The 14,798-nt window shown below is 30.9% G+C and overlaps 2 protein-coding genes across 2 annotated transcripts; one reads left to right on the plus strand and one right to left on the minus strand.

The window, feature by feature from the left end:
* Nucleotides 1-125: 125 nt before the first annotated feature.
* Nucleotides 126-3,153, minus strand: LOC107009106 (mitochondrial inner membrane protease subunit 1-like). The gene is made up of 5 exons (XM_015208382.2): nt 2,781-3,153; nt 2,442-2,666; nt 2,157-2,267; nt 1,370-1,431; nt 126-568 (listed from the first exon to the last, which is right to left on the minus strand). The coding sequence occupies exons 1-4, from the start codon at nt 2,904-2,906 to the stop codon at nt 1,384-1,386; spliced, it is 510 nt and encodes a 169-aa protein (XP_015063868.1). The 5' UTR covers nt 2,907-3,153; the 3' UTR covers nt 126-568; nt 1,370-1,383.
* Nucleotides 3,154-8,987: 5,834 nt separating this feature from the next.
* Nucleotides 8,988-12,512, plus strand: LOC107011818 (transcription factor bHLH144). Its single transcript, XM_015211471.2, has 4 exons — nt 8,988-9,155; nt 9,714-9,849; nt 10,257-10,430; nt 11,026-12,512. The coding sequence occupies exon 4, from the start codon at nt 11,376-11,378 to the stop codon at nt 12,114-12,116; it is 741 nt and encodes a 246-aa protein (XP_015066957.1). The 5' UTR covers nt 8,988-9,155; nt 9,714-9,849; nt 10,257-10,430; nt 11,026-11,375; the 3' UTR covers nt 12,117-12,512.
* The last annotated feature ends 2,286 nt before the right edge of the window (nt 12,513-14,798 follow it).

Here is a 14,798-nt window from a genome sequence, read left to right on the forward strand (position 1 = left end):
TACGATCACAGTGCCATTCTTGACACCTTCAATGAAGTTTTAAGTATTAAATTGTTTAGAGTAAATTCTGCAAAAATTATTACAATTGCATTTGCCACTAGCTTTTGGATATATACAGCAATTAATTAAAATGAAAAAAAATTACTACTGTATTATTTAAAGGAACATGTAACTATCAGAAAAATGAGAATTAAAATGTGGTGCTGTAGCTTAGAGACCAGGTACATGTAATTTCCCGGCGTTAACACTTACTACAAAAAGGCTCATGTTTAGACGAGAAGTCACTGCCAGATCACAACCCTTAGATCCCATAAGTCCAAACGACTCCAACAATGACAAAGTAAAAAAGAAAAAGAAGCCTTCGAGCTAATGCATTAGCAGTGGCACTTCAAGAGCAAATTATGCAAAACCGTGCACCCTTTGGAGCTTGAGAAATACATTAACCGAATATATTTAACAGCTTTGGCGTCCTGTCTTCCACCTCGAACCAAGTAGTAAAGCAACCCACCAATTGCCATCTTCAGTAAATTGTTTAAAATCCAGAATACTCAACAAGCATACTCCAAATCTGCCAAGGTAAAGTCCATTAACCGGTTTCAGATACCAACAAAGAAAACAGGTTTATCACAAGGTCCAACAAAATCATATGCCATTTTTATGGGAAGCAACAACACATATATACAAATACAAGTTGAGGTTGGCTATATAAATTCTCACCTATCAGGTTTCTACGTTTAAATTCATCACATGCCAGCATCATACAATTCTATAGAACACAGCATAACAAAACTCAGAATATTATGCAGAAGATACATTATTACGAGCCATAATCTTGTCATACATTACCAAGCACACATCTTTCAAGTCACAACCAAAAAGAAGCTTCATCCTGTATACAATTAGCATTTGGACGTAATACGCTAGATAAAACATGAAGCAAACAAGAAGCTTAGTTTGAAAATGTGTAAATTTCCTATGAGGAAACCACTGGGAGGAAATTTGAATTAGCCGGGGGAGAAAATAGAGAACATTTAGAAAGAAAAACACAAGGAAGAAACCTAAACACAATATTTGATTCCTAAACATTTTGCTACCTCTCTCATTAAGTGAGTACTTGAAGTTTAACACATATAAAGTTCACATAAGTTCTTGAGAACATTGACAGTAGCATAAATAGTTCACTAAGACAAATTGGAGATATAAAGAGAAATTTTTTTATAGAACACAGGAATCCAATCGGTGACGAAAAAGGCAAATATCAAAGTGAAATGAGGATAATATTGCAAAGCAATGGCACAAGTTCATAACAAATGATCCAACCTCCTAATTAGCAAAAACATATTAAGCATGAAATTCTAAACAAGCATACCTTGTAAGGTTGAATTACTGTACTTCTCTTCCTACCGATCCAAAATTTTCAGGAGGCCATACCTAATCACAACATCAGAACTTTAAGATTTCTACAACACAGCAAAATTAAAGATAGAATGCTCTGCACAAACAAGTACTACAAATACGGAAAAATGATCAAAAAGGTTACACATTTTGTTTTACAACATTCCTAGTTTACTAATTCAAGATGACTCTCCAGAAATAGCTAGCGACATATCTGATGGTTTATGAATTCAAGTCAGAAACGTAAAACATATTGGATGAATTTCACAAGTATCAACTAGTCTACAAGAACCTGAAGTATTAAACACGTTCACAAGATTAGGTGTGCTTATGCATATATGTAGAGATTTTAGCCCTAAGCCCCTAACTTACCAAATTGTACCAAACGGTACCAATAAAATCAGCGCACACACTATTTAGGACAATAGAATCCCCTGAAAATGCTGCTTATGCACAAGCTAGACATGATTCCTATGGCAGGTGTTCCTTCTGGCAAGTCCTACAGGAGACTTAGCTATTCTTTTAATCTTATCAAACAATACAAAGATAAAAATCTGACTTACCAATTCAAACTTAAAAAAATTAAAAATTGTCTTAAACATAATCATCCAATGGCATGCATAAGGACAGCAATATGATGGCGTTAAATATACCTCCGAAAACAGTTCCACAAAATTAAGCAAAAAATATTTCCAAAATATAATCAAGTCATAACAGTTTGGCAAATTAGCTAAAAATTAAAATAGAGAAGAATCACTGACAAGCCAAAAGACTCTGCCCTGTACAAGTCCATAAGGTACAGGTCCAAAGTTCCTCGAATCGTTGGTATTGAATTTGTTATCCCCTTCAATCCAAACATGTCCATCTGGTACCTGTTCACATTCAAAGCATATTCACCAAAGAAACAAAAGTGGAGCGGCGCAAAGAAAATAGGGCAGCAAAAACCCAACTACATTAGCTCCTGAAAGTAAACTACAAACATTTACCAACTGCAAAAGAGGAGAAAATCAGTTGTAAATGAAGGTATTTGATCAATTCTGAATTACCACAATAGTATGTTCTATTCCATTATTTGCATGATCCACAACATATCTAACAGTATCACCACCCATACCCATGAGTCTTTTGATCACAATTTTTCTCGGGTTCTCAGGGCTACGCACTAGCACTACATCTCCACGTTGCATTTTCTCAAATTGAGTTGATAGCCTTTCAGCCAAAACAAGATCTCCAGTCAGATTAAACGTTGGAAGCATGCTTGGACCTTGAGTCTGCCCAAAATATATGAAACAAAATACAGATTTAAAAATTGCAGTGCAATTGGTCCAAAGCATGAAGTAGTAAACTAAGAAAACAGTATAGAACTACTGGTTAAGCTATCGTACGAGAGCTAAGGTGCAGATATAGCTGTTGACCACATGAATACCACAGAGGAATTTGGCTACGAGTAATGTTTGCTGAAATGCTTCTTTGATAAAAGGCGTCAATTGCTTCAGATTTTTCAGACCCATTATTAGTCAATCTGCATCTCAACCCTAAAGAGGCTATCTCACCAATTAAAATGGATGACAGAATCAGGCGAAAGAGTACCACAGTAACCCCGACCTCTACTCGACGGCGAACACGGCCCCCGCGATTTAATTGTGCAATCTCCGATTGACGCACACCGAACACAGCCCGGAATTTGGTGGTCTAATTGTGCATTCTCCGGTGTAGAGAAAGTTGAGAAAAATATTTTCTATAATAGTCCCTTAAGTTTGAGCATCAACTCAAAATAGTCATCGAAATATACACTAAACTCAAAAATAGTCCTTATAGTTTTAAAAATTGTGATATGTATTAATAATGGATGGAAAATCTAACTGCATACGTTGACCATCGTATGACTCATCCAACATAATTACCAATCGAAGCAATAGTAATGAAGTTCATTTGAGCAAGTGTAATACTTTCGCTTTTCATATTCATATTACATTTTTAAAAAAAAGTGAATTTTAACTTATTTTTAAAATTAAATAATATTACACTAATCTGATATTAAAATTAAAAATTTAGTTATTCAAAAATCATATAAAAATTATTATAAATTGTAATTTTTACATGTTGATATGATGAAAAATACATTGTAAAATATTAGTCAAAATTTATATAATTCAATTTGGCTCTAAAAAAGAAAATTATGACAGTTAAAAATAGACAAAGGTAATAGTAGTTAGAATGATTTTGTTGCTAAAAGTAATTTCAACAGGTGATTGACATAACATGTTATTGTCAATAACGTTTTGTAATTCGTTACTCTAAAACACGTATTATTCAAATTTCCATGATTCAAATGGATAGATTTATTTTGTACATACCTTCACTTGAAATGTATATGATTTTCTCTTTTCTTTCTCTTTTATACATAGACAATATTTTTTAAAAAGAAGAAAAAAAAGTGAGGAAGACTTTGAACATATTGGAGCTTGTCTTGTATCATTTCAATTTCAAAATTTGTGAATAAATCATATGAGAGATCTTCTTCTAGCCAAAATAATCATCCCTTCCAAATATTAGACCAATTAGTTTCTTATGATTATTAAATATTAGACTATCAATAAAGAAGCTATTGAATTAAAATTGATACAGTAAGTAAGCAAAACAATTATTAAACAAAAAGAATAGATTAATATTGTAAAATCCCTCCTTACTCTTTTTTTTTACGAAAGTATTATCTATTATGAAAAGAGAAGATAAGAGAAATTTAATAAAGTTGAATGAGGTATGTACGAGATTGAATTTTAGTTTTTAATCAATTCAGAGAAACGTTATTGTGAGTCACGTTTTAGCTGCAAAACGTGCCTCACAGTAAAAAAATAGAAAACATTACTTAAACTAACGTTTCATGTCTGTTTACTCTGTTAGATTTTTGTCTTTTTATTATTAATTTTTTTTAATAAAATATTACTTAAAACGTTATTGAGAACTACATTTATATTAATATTATAAAATTTCTAAAAAATATATTATTTTATTAAATTAATTTTTAATAATGACTTAATTTGAAAGAAAAAAAATCTAATTTTCTCCATATACATATGGAAACTCAAATAAATTCATTGAAGCTATTTTCCTACCAAATTTTAAACATTTATTTTTTGTGAACCGCTATGGGATAATTATGAAAATTTGTCATTATTTTTCCTTCAAAAAGTCAATAAAATATTATATTAAATGATAAAGCATGATAGCTTAGCTCATAGCTCATTGCACAACATTTATTCACTCTTTTTACCTCATGCCTATAAAAGTAGACCACGTCAAATTCATGTTGTTCATACAATTCGAGATGTGAAGAAACATCAAGTTAGATAACAATCTCTATAACTATATAATTAAAAAGAGTTAATAAAATAATCGCAATGTGAATTATCGAATAAATTTCTTTATTGAAAATTCACATATATAATTAGTTCAATTGTTATAGATATAAAATTTACTCAATAAAAATTTTGATTTCACGAATTTGAGTGAAATATAATAAGTATAAAAATAACGTCAACGAGAGGAAATGACTCCGCCGCATCAGCCTCTCCCCCGTCGTCCTCTTTTTTCAGAGGACTTTCGGTACAATCCAAAATCTTTTGAAAGTGTGAATGGCTAATGACAACAAAGATAAATGACAATAGTAAGGTTGGCAAATTGGCGTGCTGCTGTCTAAAAATTGCATGCTTATGCACAAAATTCAAAGCTATGAAAGCCTTATTGAAAACAAAAGATAAACCTTTGAAAATGAAAGGGGAAAAAAGAGATTATTTTTTTGGACTCAAATATTTAAGTTTGAGCCAACAAAGAATATAACCATATGGTGGTCCATTAAATGTTGACAATTTAAAACTTGTTGGTTAATAAACTTTTGAAAAATGCTTGCTATTATCTGAAAAAGGATAAAATTGTGGCCCTTCGATCTTTCAGCATCAAGGTTTTATTGGATGCATGCTTTAACTTTCTTATGGATTTTTCAAATTGCTACTATTATTGATGATAATCAAGTCACTAATTATGATTAATTAAGATTTTGCTAACCAATGATACAATTATATATCCTATATCCTCTCATCTACACAATTTTCAAGTGTGATATATAGCAAGCGTTTCATATAAAAAATATCTTTAAAACCGGTAACTTTTCATAATATTTTGATCATTCTAATCTTCTGCTCCTTCAAACCTCACTTTCATGCCAAGTATAGCGACATAATAACAATATTATCGATAAATTCAAAAAGATAAAAACATACATAAATAGATAAAATACGTTTCACACTAATAACTTTTGACTTTTCATATCACAAACTAGAAGTATATGTATGATAGTTGAAACTAAACCATCTTGCTATCATATATTACTAAGTTTTGACTAGGTTGACATGGACATTAGGGCTGGGCATAAATATCGAAAAATTGAAAACACGGAATTGAATCGAATTTATTTGATATTTCGGTTTCGGTTTTTTGATTTTCGGTTCGATATTCGGTATACATTTTTATTTTTTTGATATTTCGGTTCGGTTTTCGGTATGTAATTTTATGTTATTCGGTATTTTGTTTACCGAAATATATTATATTATAATATATATTTATATTATATTAATTATTAATGTTAAATAATAAATATTATAATTAAAAAGTAAAAAGTAAAAAGTAAAAGACTTATTTGATGTAACTATTTTTAGCCCATTAAACTGAAAAATCAAACAAAAAAATTTGTAAATTTTTAAATTTTAAAAAGTCCACTTAGCAGGTCCAATTAAAAAACCGAAATAACAAAACCGAATCGAAATAATATAAATCGAACCGAAATAATATAAATTGAACCGAATCGAATTATTTTGATTCGATGTTCGATACACGCTGTACAAAAGCCAAAAACCAAAAACCAAAAAGAAAAACTAAAACCGAATCGAATTACCGAATGCCCACGTAATTGGACAAACTAACCTTAAATTAATAAAGAATGTCTATATATGATCTTATGAAAGTTTAATTTCTTTTACAATGTTAGTTGCAAAGTACAACTCATATCTATCATAATAATATTGATTCTTATAGGTTGGCGTGGGGATGAATAAATGATTAATTATGTGTTAAGTACTTGTAAAATAATAAAAACTAGTTACAATAATGATCACAGAATTAATGTTTGTTAGTTGTCAATTGTGAAGTACAAGTTGTTCATTCTTCATTGTATCTTATATAAGCGTGGGACATTAACTCATTGTATAATTTTAATGACGTGTTAAAAGATCATTAAAAAGTCTAAATCTTCTTTCTTACAACACCAATGTTATCGTCATTTTTACTATAATGTCTTGCAATAGAATGTTTGTACGCATGATAATTAAGTTCCTTGTCTTAATTAGAAAAAAAAAATTCGTCCGAATGATATTTTTTCTATGTTATTTCACTTTTTAGATCATGTTTACCCTTTTAAATTTAATGCATTTTAACTAAAAAATGAAAGAAATATATATTTTAAAATAAGAAAAATACTATAATTTTTTTAATTTTCTAATCAAATTTTCTAGTCATTTAGCACTTCCGTTATAATTATTATATCCTATTGAATTAGCAAAGCAAACTATTCTCTCGTCACAATCTAATTGTCGCTTTAGCTCAAAAAAATTGTCATCTTAGAAATTTAACTATAAAGTTGTCAATAGTTTTCAAATTATACTTTTAAACTTTAGTACAGTAAAAACACGATAGTTAAAATGAGATAGATGAAATGTCTTGTGCAATTTTCAGGATAAAATAGTGGTATCCCTAAGTATAAAAGAAAGAACATAAACGAAACAACATATGCATCCTATATTAACAATAACCACAAATTAAGGCAATAAAATAAAATTTTGTTTAATTAGAAGACACATTAAGCTGAGATGGATTATTTTGGTATTATTTTATTAATATTTTTACTTAATTCTATTAAAAATAATATGCATAACAAAACTTTTAAGAAGAAATTATCTTTACGAAAATATGCTCTTATTATATATTTTTTTAAAGAACGTTATGGATATTTTAAACACTATTATTTCATCCTTCTAAAAATATAACTTTTTTGGTCACTAATTACTAAATAAGTTACCTCAAAATTAATTATACACTAAATAAAAAATAAAATGATACTTCAGTAATTTTTATTTTCGAACTATATATACTTGTACAAGCTATTTAGTGATGGAGTAATATTCAACGAAACATTGGCATCATTTTAGTGAGTCGTGCTTATAGTATTTCACACATATTTATTATTATTTCATTGTTTTTCCACTCAATAATATTTATTTGTTATATTAAAAATAGATATGAAACAATATTTATTTAATTTAATAATTTTACACTTTTATATAAAAAAATAAACATATATTGGGAACTGTAGTGGACTTTGGCTCACTTCGAAAATCTAAATCCATCCTAGCATATAGGCTTGTTTACGGGGTTGGCTGGGTCAGTTATTCATCAAAATCAAAGCTAAGTTAATTTACTTGATTTTTAAATTATTAAAATTAAATTAAATATTATATTAGGTTAGTGTGGTTGTTATCAGTTTTTGATTTGATTATTAGTTATAAAAGATATAATTTATTTTAAATAAATTATTTAAGATAATGATTCATTCAAAAACACAATAATAGCGATTAAAATTACAAAACTTTCAACTACTAAATAAACTATACATAAAACGTAAAAATTTGCCACATTTAACCTAAATAAAGAAGAGACAACGATATTCTCAGTCCTATAAAAAAATTGTCATAAGCACACCTATGTGTATATAGAATTATAGATAAAACCAACAAAATCAATACCCTCTATTTGAATATTAATTAAGGATGAGCTGTTTTTATACATAATATATACGTACATACATACCTTCACACTTTTACTACCTTGTCACATTATATTTGTTATATATATTATTATATATACAAAAAAATTAACTTTTTTCTTCTCTATCTTCACATTTTTTTCTTGAGAATAACATTTTATCACTTTCCCTTCCCCTTTTCTTATTCTCTAACAACAATGAGTAAATAACTTGAAAAAAAGAAGAAGAAAAGGAAAAAGACGTTCTTCTTTGGTTGAAAGTTCCATATATGAAAAAGACCAAAAAATACAAATCGTTAGGTGAAAAATGTCAATGAAATTTGAAAAACAATTCATTCATAGTACAAACTTTGGTTGGATAACTTTTCCAAATAAAAAAATTTAGTAGAACAATAATAAATTAAATTATATAAAAAGCTCCACTAATCTTTACTCTTGTTTCACTATTCCCAATATGTAATTTAAATATGTATTAAGATTAAATATGACAAATAAAAATGAACGAAAAAAATATGATAAAAATGGATGTAAGATGCGCCATCTTTGTCAAACCTGATGAGGGCCCACTTTAGCTTTCACGCGTGCTCTTGTAAATTGATCGAACGATCAATAACTCACCCGCATTATACGGAAAACTTTTCTCTCTCTTCAATCGAACGGTTCAGATTTTCCGCCTTTGACTCTTTCCTGTCTCTACCCCTAAGGCTCTAACTAGTAGTCCCCCTCCCTACCCCTACCCCCTCTCTTCACTCGCATATCCCAATAACAAACCACGAGCTTCTTCTTCAACATTTGCATCTGACACTCACCTCTTCCCTCTCCAGAAAAAAAATTCAGAAAATCTAGTGAAGAAACAACAAAGATCTTTTTTTTTTTTTTTCATTTGGGTATGTTGAAAGTTCTTTTTTTTTTTGGTTTAGATTTGTTGCTTTAGTCTTTGATTTGAGGTTGATTGTGCTGTTTCTGGTTTTGGGATTTTATCTGACTTGATTTGATGATGTGGGTATTTGTGTTCTTGGTTTAATTTTGTATGGTTAGTGAAGAAAGGAGAAAAAAAGTATTTTTTTGAGGTTTTTAGATTCAATATGGTTTCTTGTATTGAATTGATCTTAGGTTTGTATTGATTCAATGATAGTGTGTGATTTCATAGAGGGGTGATTTCTTCTACTGAACTTCTTTTGCATCTATTGGTGATTTTTTAAGCATTCGTGATTTGCTGGGAATTTGGGTTTTTCGACAGTTTATTTGTATTAAGGAGTTTTAGTGTAAAGAATATTAGTTTCCTTTTGAAGGAAGCATTGTAAGTTGGTGTTTGTTTCTATGAGCTTTTATAATGTTATGTTTTGCTATTAGTGTGCTTATTGATTATTTAGAGTTATGTTTTGCTATTTGTGTGCTTATTGATTCTTATTGATATTTGGAGTTGTGTTTTGCTATTCTCTCAGTGGCTTGGATTGAAGACTATAATATACTGCACTGGACCAATCAACATGCCGTGGGCATTTTCTTCTCTGAGTTATTGTGTGAAGTGTGTGCGCTTTGTGGTATTCTTTCGTGTGATTCTGTAACCCATTTTACTTGGTGAGATAGCCTCTTGTATTTCTTAAATCTCTATCTGTCTCTTCAGCCTTAGATTTTATTTGTTTCTATGTAAATATTGCACCTTTGAGATAGAGATAAGGCCCGGGAATGTTGTTTTTGTTGTGGTATTTAAATATTGCGGATTAACTATTCCTGTTGAGGATTTACTTAAACAGAACAGTAATGCCCAAGAGATTAAAAAACTTATTGCCGAAAAGTATTTAGAAGAAGATAATTTTAGTTGGTTTGACAATAGAGAAATGGAAATTAAAGTTGTACTACTCGAGTGTTAGTCAGGTGATGGATCCATTAGTTTTACAGTGGTTCGCTACTCACTTGAGGAATAAGTTGTGCTTGTATTGATGTTCTTTAATGTTTTACTCATTTGTGCTTGTTTGGTATGACAGATTGCGGAATCACTTTATTTTCTGTCTTGTGATATTTCTTGATACTAGTCTATTTGGAGGTTGAGAATGTACATTGCGATTACCTTGAAGAGATACAGAGCAGTTAAAGAAGCTGGTGAGATTAAAATGCATGTGGGGAGTGTTGCTTATTACCAATTGATGCTAGTTTGTCAGGTAAATATTCTTTTAGCTTTTGGTCCTGTCTTTTTGATTAAATTGGTATTCTCTCCTGCACTGCATCCAACCAAACTCGTACAGTTAAAAGGAAATAGAGACAAATCAACTAGAACTTAACTGAATATTGTGTGGGAGGATTCTTTTTTGTGTTTCAGTTTTCTGTTTTTGTTCTGACTGGTATTTTGTGCCAGGTGCATGATCTTCTTCTGACAGTCTTATTAAGAGTTCGCTTAAACCACTATGAAAATGTTGAACACTATTCCTCTTTCTATCAATATTGACTTTATCACTGAGGTTGAGTACAGAATATTGTTTATCCTCAATGTAGTATACTGCTATATAGTTTCCATAGGCATCTTGATATCCATACAGATAACCGCGTCTGTATTGAGATATAACTTTTGTATGCCTTCTGTATAACACTCATCTTACCAAGTGTATGGTGGTTCCGTTCAACCTCAAGACAGGGAGAATAGTTGGGATTATTTTCTAGGCATATTTTTTCCTTGTTTTGATATTTTTCTTATCTTGTATTTGTTCTGAATATATGACAACCCAATGATATGGTTCTTTGGTTCTTGTTTTTTTTCAGGCTGAGTACTTCCGTCAGTTGCTTAAACCTGTAACGTAGTCTGCTAAAGTGTAAGCTTTGGGGAGGTTGGGATTGCTTACTTCTTGTTGCTCTTATTCAGCAAAGCCTGTTGAAGTTAGGATTTGTTGCTTCTCTTTCAGTGTATACGAAATCAGAATGACCTCATTAAGCACTGAATGTGGTTACTGTTGATTGGAATTGTCAGTGCTTTTTTACTACAACTAATACACCTTGAACATTACTCTCTTTTGCCTGTGCCTTTCGTAACTCTTAGCTACTTTCATTTTTAAAACTTCCAAAGTGGAAAACACTTTTCTAGTCCAGTTTATTGGATCTTTGACTTGTTACTCATGCAGAATAACTATCAATTTTCCCCTCAAATTCAAAAGCCTTTTGTCTCTCTGGAAGACCAAGCAGCTGGTGGTAATATATTTGATATTCCTGTTCCATCCGTCTTTGATACAATGGCACTTCCTACTGGTTTCCAATCTTCTGTGCCCTTTCATGGTTTTAAATTTCAGTCCTCTGAGGCATGTCCAAAGAATTTCATCATCTTTGATCAGACTGATTACCGGAGCCAGATCATGTACCACCCTGCCATGGCCTCCAAGTTCCCATATCCTGATCTGAATTATAATTCAACTCGCTTCCAAGACGGCATGGAGAGAAAAATTGCAAACAATGAGAATACAGAAGTTTCTTCATATATGAAGGAAGATTCAGATGATATAAATGCATTGCTCAGCTTGGAAGAGGAAGAACATGAGGAATATGATGAAGAAGAGGTGAGCACTGCACGCACTGATGCAAACTATGGATGCAGTTCCCCTGAATCATACTCGAACTATCATTGTCAATCCAAAAAGAGCAGGACCTCTTCTTTCAGGGAATCCTCTGGTAGCAGTACTAGCAATTGCAGTGAGAGAAAACGCCGGAAACTTAAGAAGATGGTCAAGGCAATAAAGGGAATCGTCCCTGGTGCCAGCAGGATGAATACTGTCACCGTTCTTGATGAAGCTGTCAGATACCTCAAGTCACTTAAGGTGGAAGTGCAGAAGCTTGGAGTCGATAATCTGAAGACATATGCTTGATTTCCTTTGTGGTATGGGTAACTTCGCTTCCTTTATCACCGTCTCAGTTGACATGATTATGAACCCTAGTCATATCTTTTGCATATGTGAAGAAGAACTACTTATACCGCGTATTGCTGAGTTGCTGCTCTGGAGGGGGTAACGTAACGTAGAATATGGTCCTTTGTCCAGCGATAGGACGACAAGTCTGCTGTAGTAGCTAGCTGCTATATCTAATTTCTCATTCTAGCCTATAATATGTTTCCACTAGTTGCAAACTCTATTAAGGCATTTGAATAATTTCTCCAATATGTGACACTCTTTCAACTATATTGGAGCTGCTATTTGTTATTGTTGTTGTATGACTTTGATGATTTGTTTTAATGGATAATGGGTTGATGATTACACTTTATGCAAGCGTGTTATGGTCGAATCTTGAGTGTCTTTTTTATTTTAATTTTAATCTTTGCATGCTGTGATCTTTAGTTACTTTTTTGTCTGTTGGGAATCATGAGACATTGGGATTATATGTGATCCTCTCTGCTGCTCCACTTGGCTAGTGCTGTTACTGTAAAGTACACCACTTTATTAGTCTATAAATTTGGATGATATGATTATGCCCTCAGAATTTTATCTTTTCAAAATTTTATTTTACAATGAAATTCGAGTATTTTACAAAGTTTCTGACCTAAATACTTTCTTAATATTCTAAAATAACTTTACTTCAAAATTTAATTTACCATTTTGCGTTTATTTTACAATTGTTATTAAATGTTATGATTCATTCCCTAATATTTAAATGTTTTATAATTAATAGTGGAGATATAGCATAAACATAAATAAGTTAAAAATTGTTTTACCACGACTTTCAGTCCCCTCCTTACCCTTTCTTCCTCGTGATGAGCATGAACTCAATAATACTATACTAAATTTAATATTATAAGTTTCTTTTGGATGCCCGACTAGTTTAAACTACTCTTTAATTTAGTTCATGTTAGTTCAAGGGATTAACTTTCGCCTAAAAATAATAAACTAGGATAAAGTTTTTTTAAACAGAAAACAATGATTTATTGAGCTAATGAGAAATAATTTAAATAATACTTAGTAACTTCACTAAAGGAAAAGATTATACTTTTATTGCTTCTAACTGTAACGTAAGAAAGTAATTTCGAAACAAACTTTACTATCGAAATACTTTAATTTTTTATGGTATTGGATAGTCCAAAAGCCAGGTGGGATCCACAGTAAATACACCTGATCGATCACCTGTTACATAAGCACTGATGCAAGCAAATTAAAGGATAAAATGGTTAGACAAACTCAAAAATAATTCAAAGGAGCTACAAACTTCTTTCATTAACTAATGGAGTTTGGATCAATTCATTCTAATTACAAAGATAACCTGATTGGCCTAATTAAGTTGCAAGAAACATCCATATTTCAGCTGTGTGCTTATTATTTTTCATTTATTCCCGACATCAAAACGAATATCTTTTAAATCCTAAACACAGGCGGAGTTAGCAAAGGAAGAGGTACAACATAAGCAAGTAAGCGGGTCACAAGGAAGTCGGATTCCAATCACAGTGAGTCACGCCGCTTTCAAGAATACCTCAACTTATCCGAGGAAAATGACTCCGCCCTCGCTGGTCCCATAAATTAATCACCGAATTGGACCAACAAATGGGTGAATTTAAAGATCGCGCATCAATGGATCATCAACTTTGTTCAAGAAAAGCCAAACGTGTAGTTATTTTTACTGATTAAAAGGAGCATTCTCTAAAAACACACATCAACACAAATATAACTATTATCCATGATCACCTTTTAACTCCAAATCCATCTAAAATAATATCACACAAACTTAAAAGTTTAAAGTAGTTCGCCCAAAAATGGACGGACTAAGATTCTTTTTATTAATTCTTCACTTGAATCTATATCTCTTTTTTCAACAATAAATATGGGTTATTCACCCACATTCTCTCATTCATCTTCTACTTTTTTTTATACTTATTCTATGTCTCAACAATCCGGAAAGCCTGTATATTCAATTGAACCAAATGTTTATAAATATAAAGAGTATCGTAAAATAAAAATATCAAGAACTCCAAAAAATTCCAATCATAAGTTCTGAAGTTGTGCACGTTCAAAAGGTAAAAAACTAAGTTGTCCATGTCATTTCATTTAAGCTCTATCTTATCCAGTATTACATAAAACAAATTAAATTTGACAAAAAAGAGGGAAATGAAGTTTCTTTAGAAGTCAAGAGATCTCAAAAGTTTAATTCTACAAAAATAATTTTAATATATCATATATGAATTGAAATAAAAGAATACCTGAGTGACCACAATTATTTGCCTCAAATATGGCCCCAAATATAAAATAGATCATAATTATAACATTTTCTTTTCAAAGCAAAGTCTTTGTTTAGTGTTTGAGTTGATTTATTTTTAGTTTTTTTAAAATAATTTGAAATGTGTAAAAAGTTAAAGAGTTAAAAATTGAGCGTTTTCATTTAAAAAGAGTTAATCCAAACATCGATAAGTTGACAAATAGACTCTTTAGATTCCTCCTATCAAAGCATTTTACGGCCTCGTACCTTCTTCACTCCTTTATTCTTATTCTTCTTTACTTTAATTTTTTCCAGTTTAAGAGCACGATGTCATGATCTGTCATATCAATTATCATCATGTCACTTAGGCGTCA

Source organism: Solanum pennellii, chromosome 2, assembly GCF_001406875.1.
Source record: "Solanum pennellii chromosome 2, SPENNV200".
Lineage (NCBI taxonomy): Eukaryota > Viridiplantae > Streptophyta > Magnoliopsida > Solanales > Solanaceae > Solanum > Solanum pennellii.

Coding starts and splice junctions, on each gene's coding strand:
- LOC107009106 (XM_015208382.2), bottom strand. CDS start 2,906: ATGGGTCTGAAAAATCTGAAGCAATTGACGCCTTTTATCAAAGAAGCA. Junction 2,268..2,441: donor GAATAGAACATACTATTGTG/GTAATTCAGAAT, acceptor GAATGTGAACAG/GTACCAGATGGACATGTTTG. Junction 1,432..2,156: donor AGGGCAGAGTCTTTTGGCTT/GTCAGTGATTCT, acceptor TGTTGTGATTAG/GTATGGCCTCCTGAAAATTT.
- LOC107011818 (XM_015211471.2), top strand. CDS start 11,376: ATGCAGAATAACTATCAATTTTCCCCTCAAATTCAAAAGCCTTTTGTC.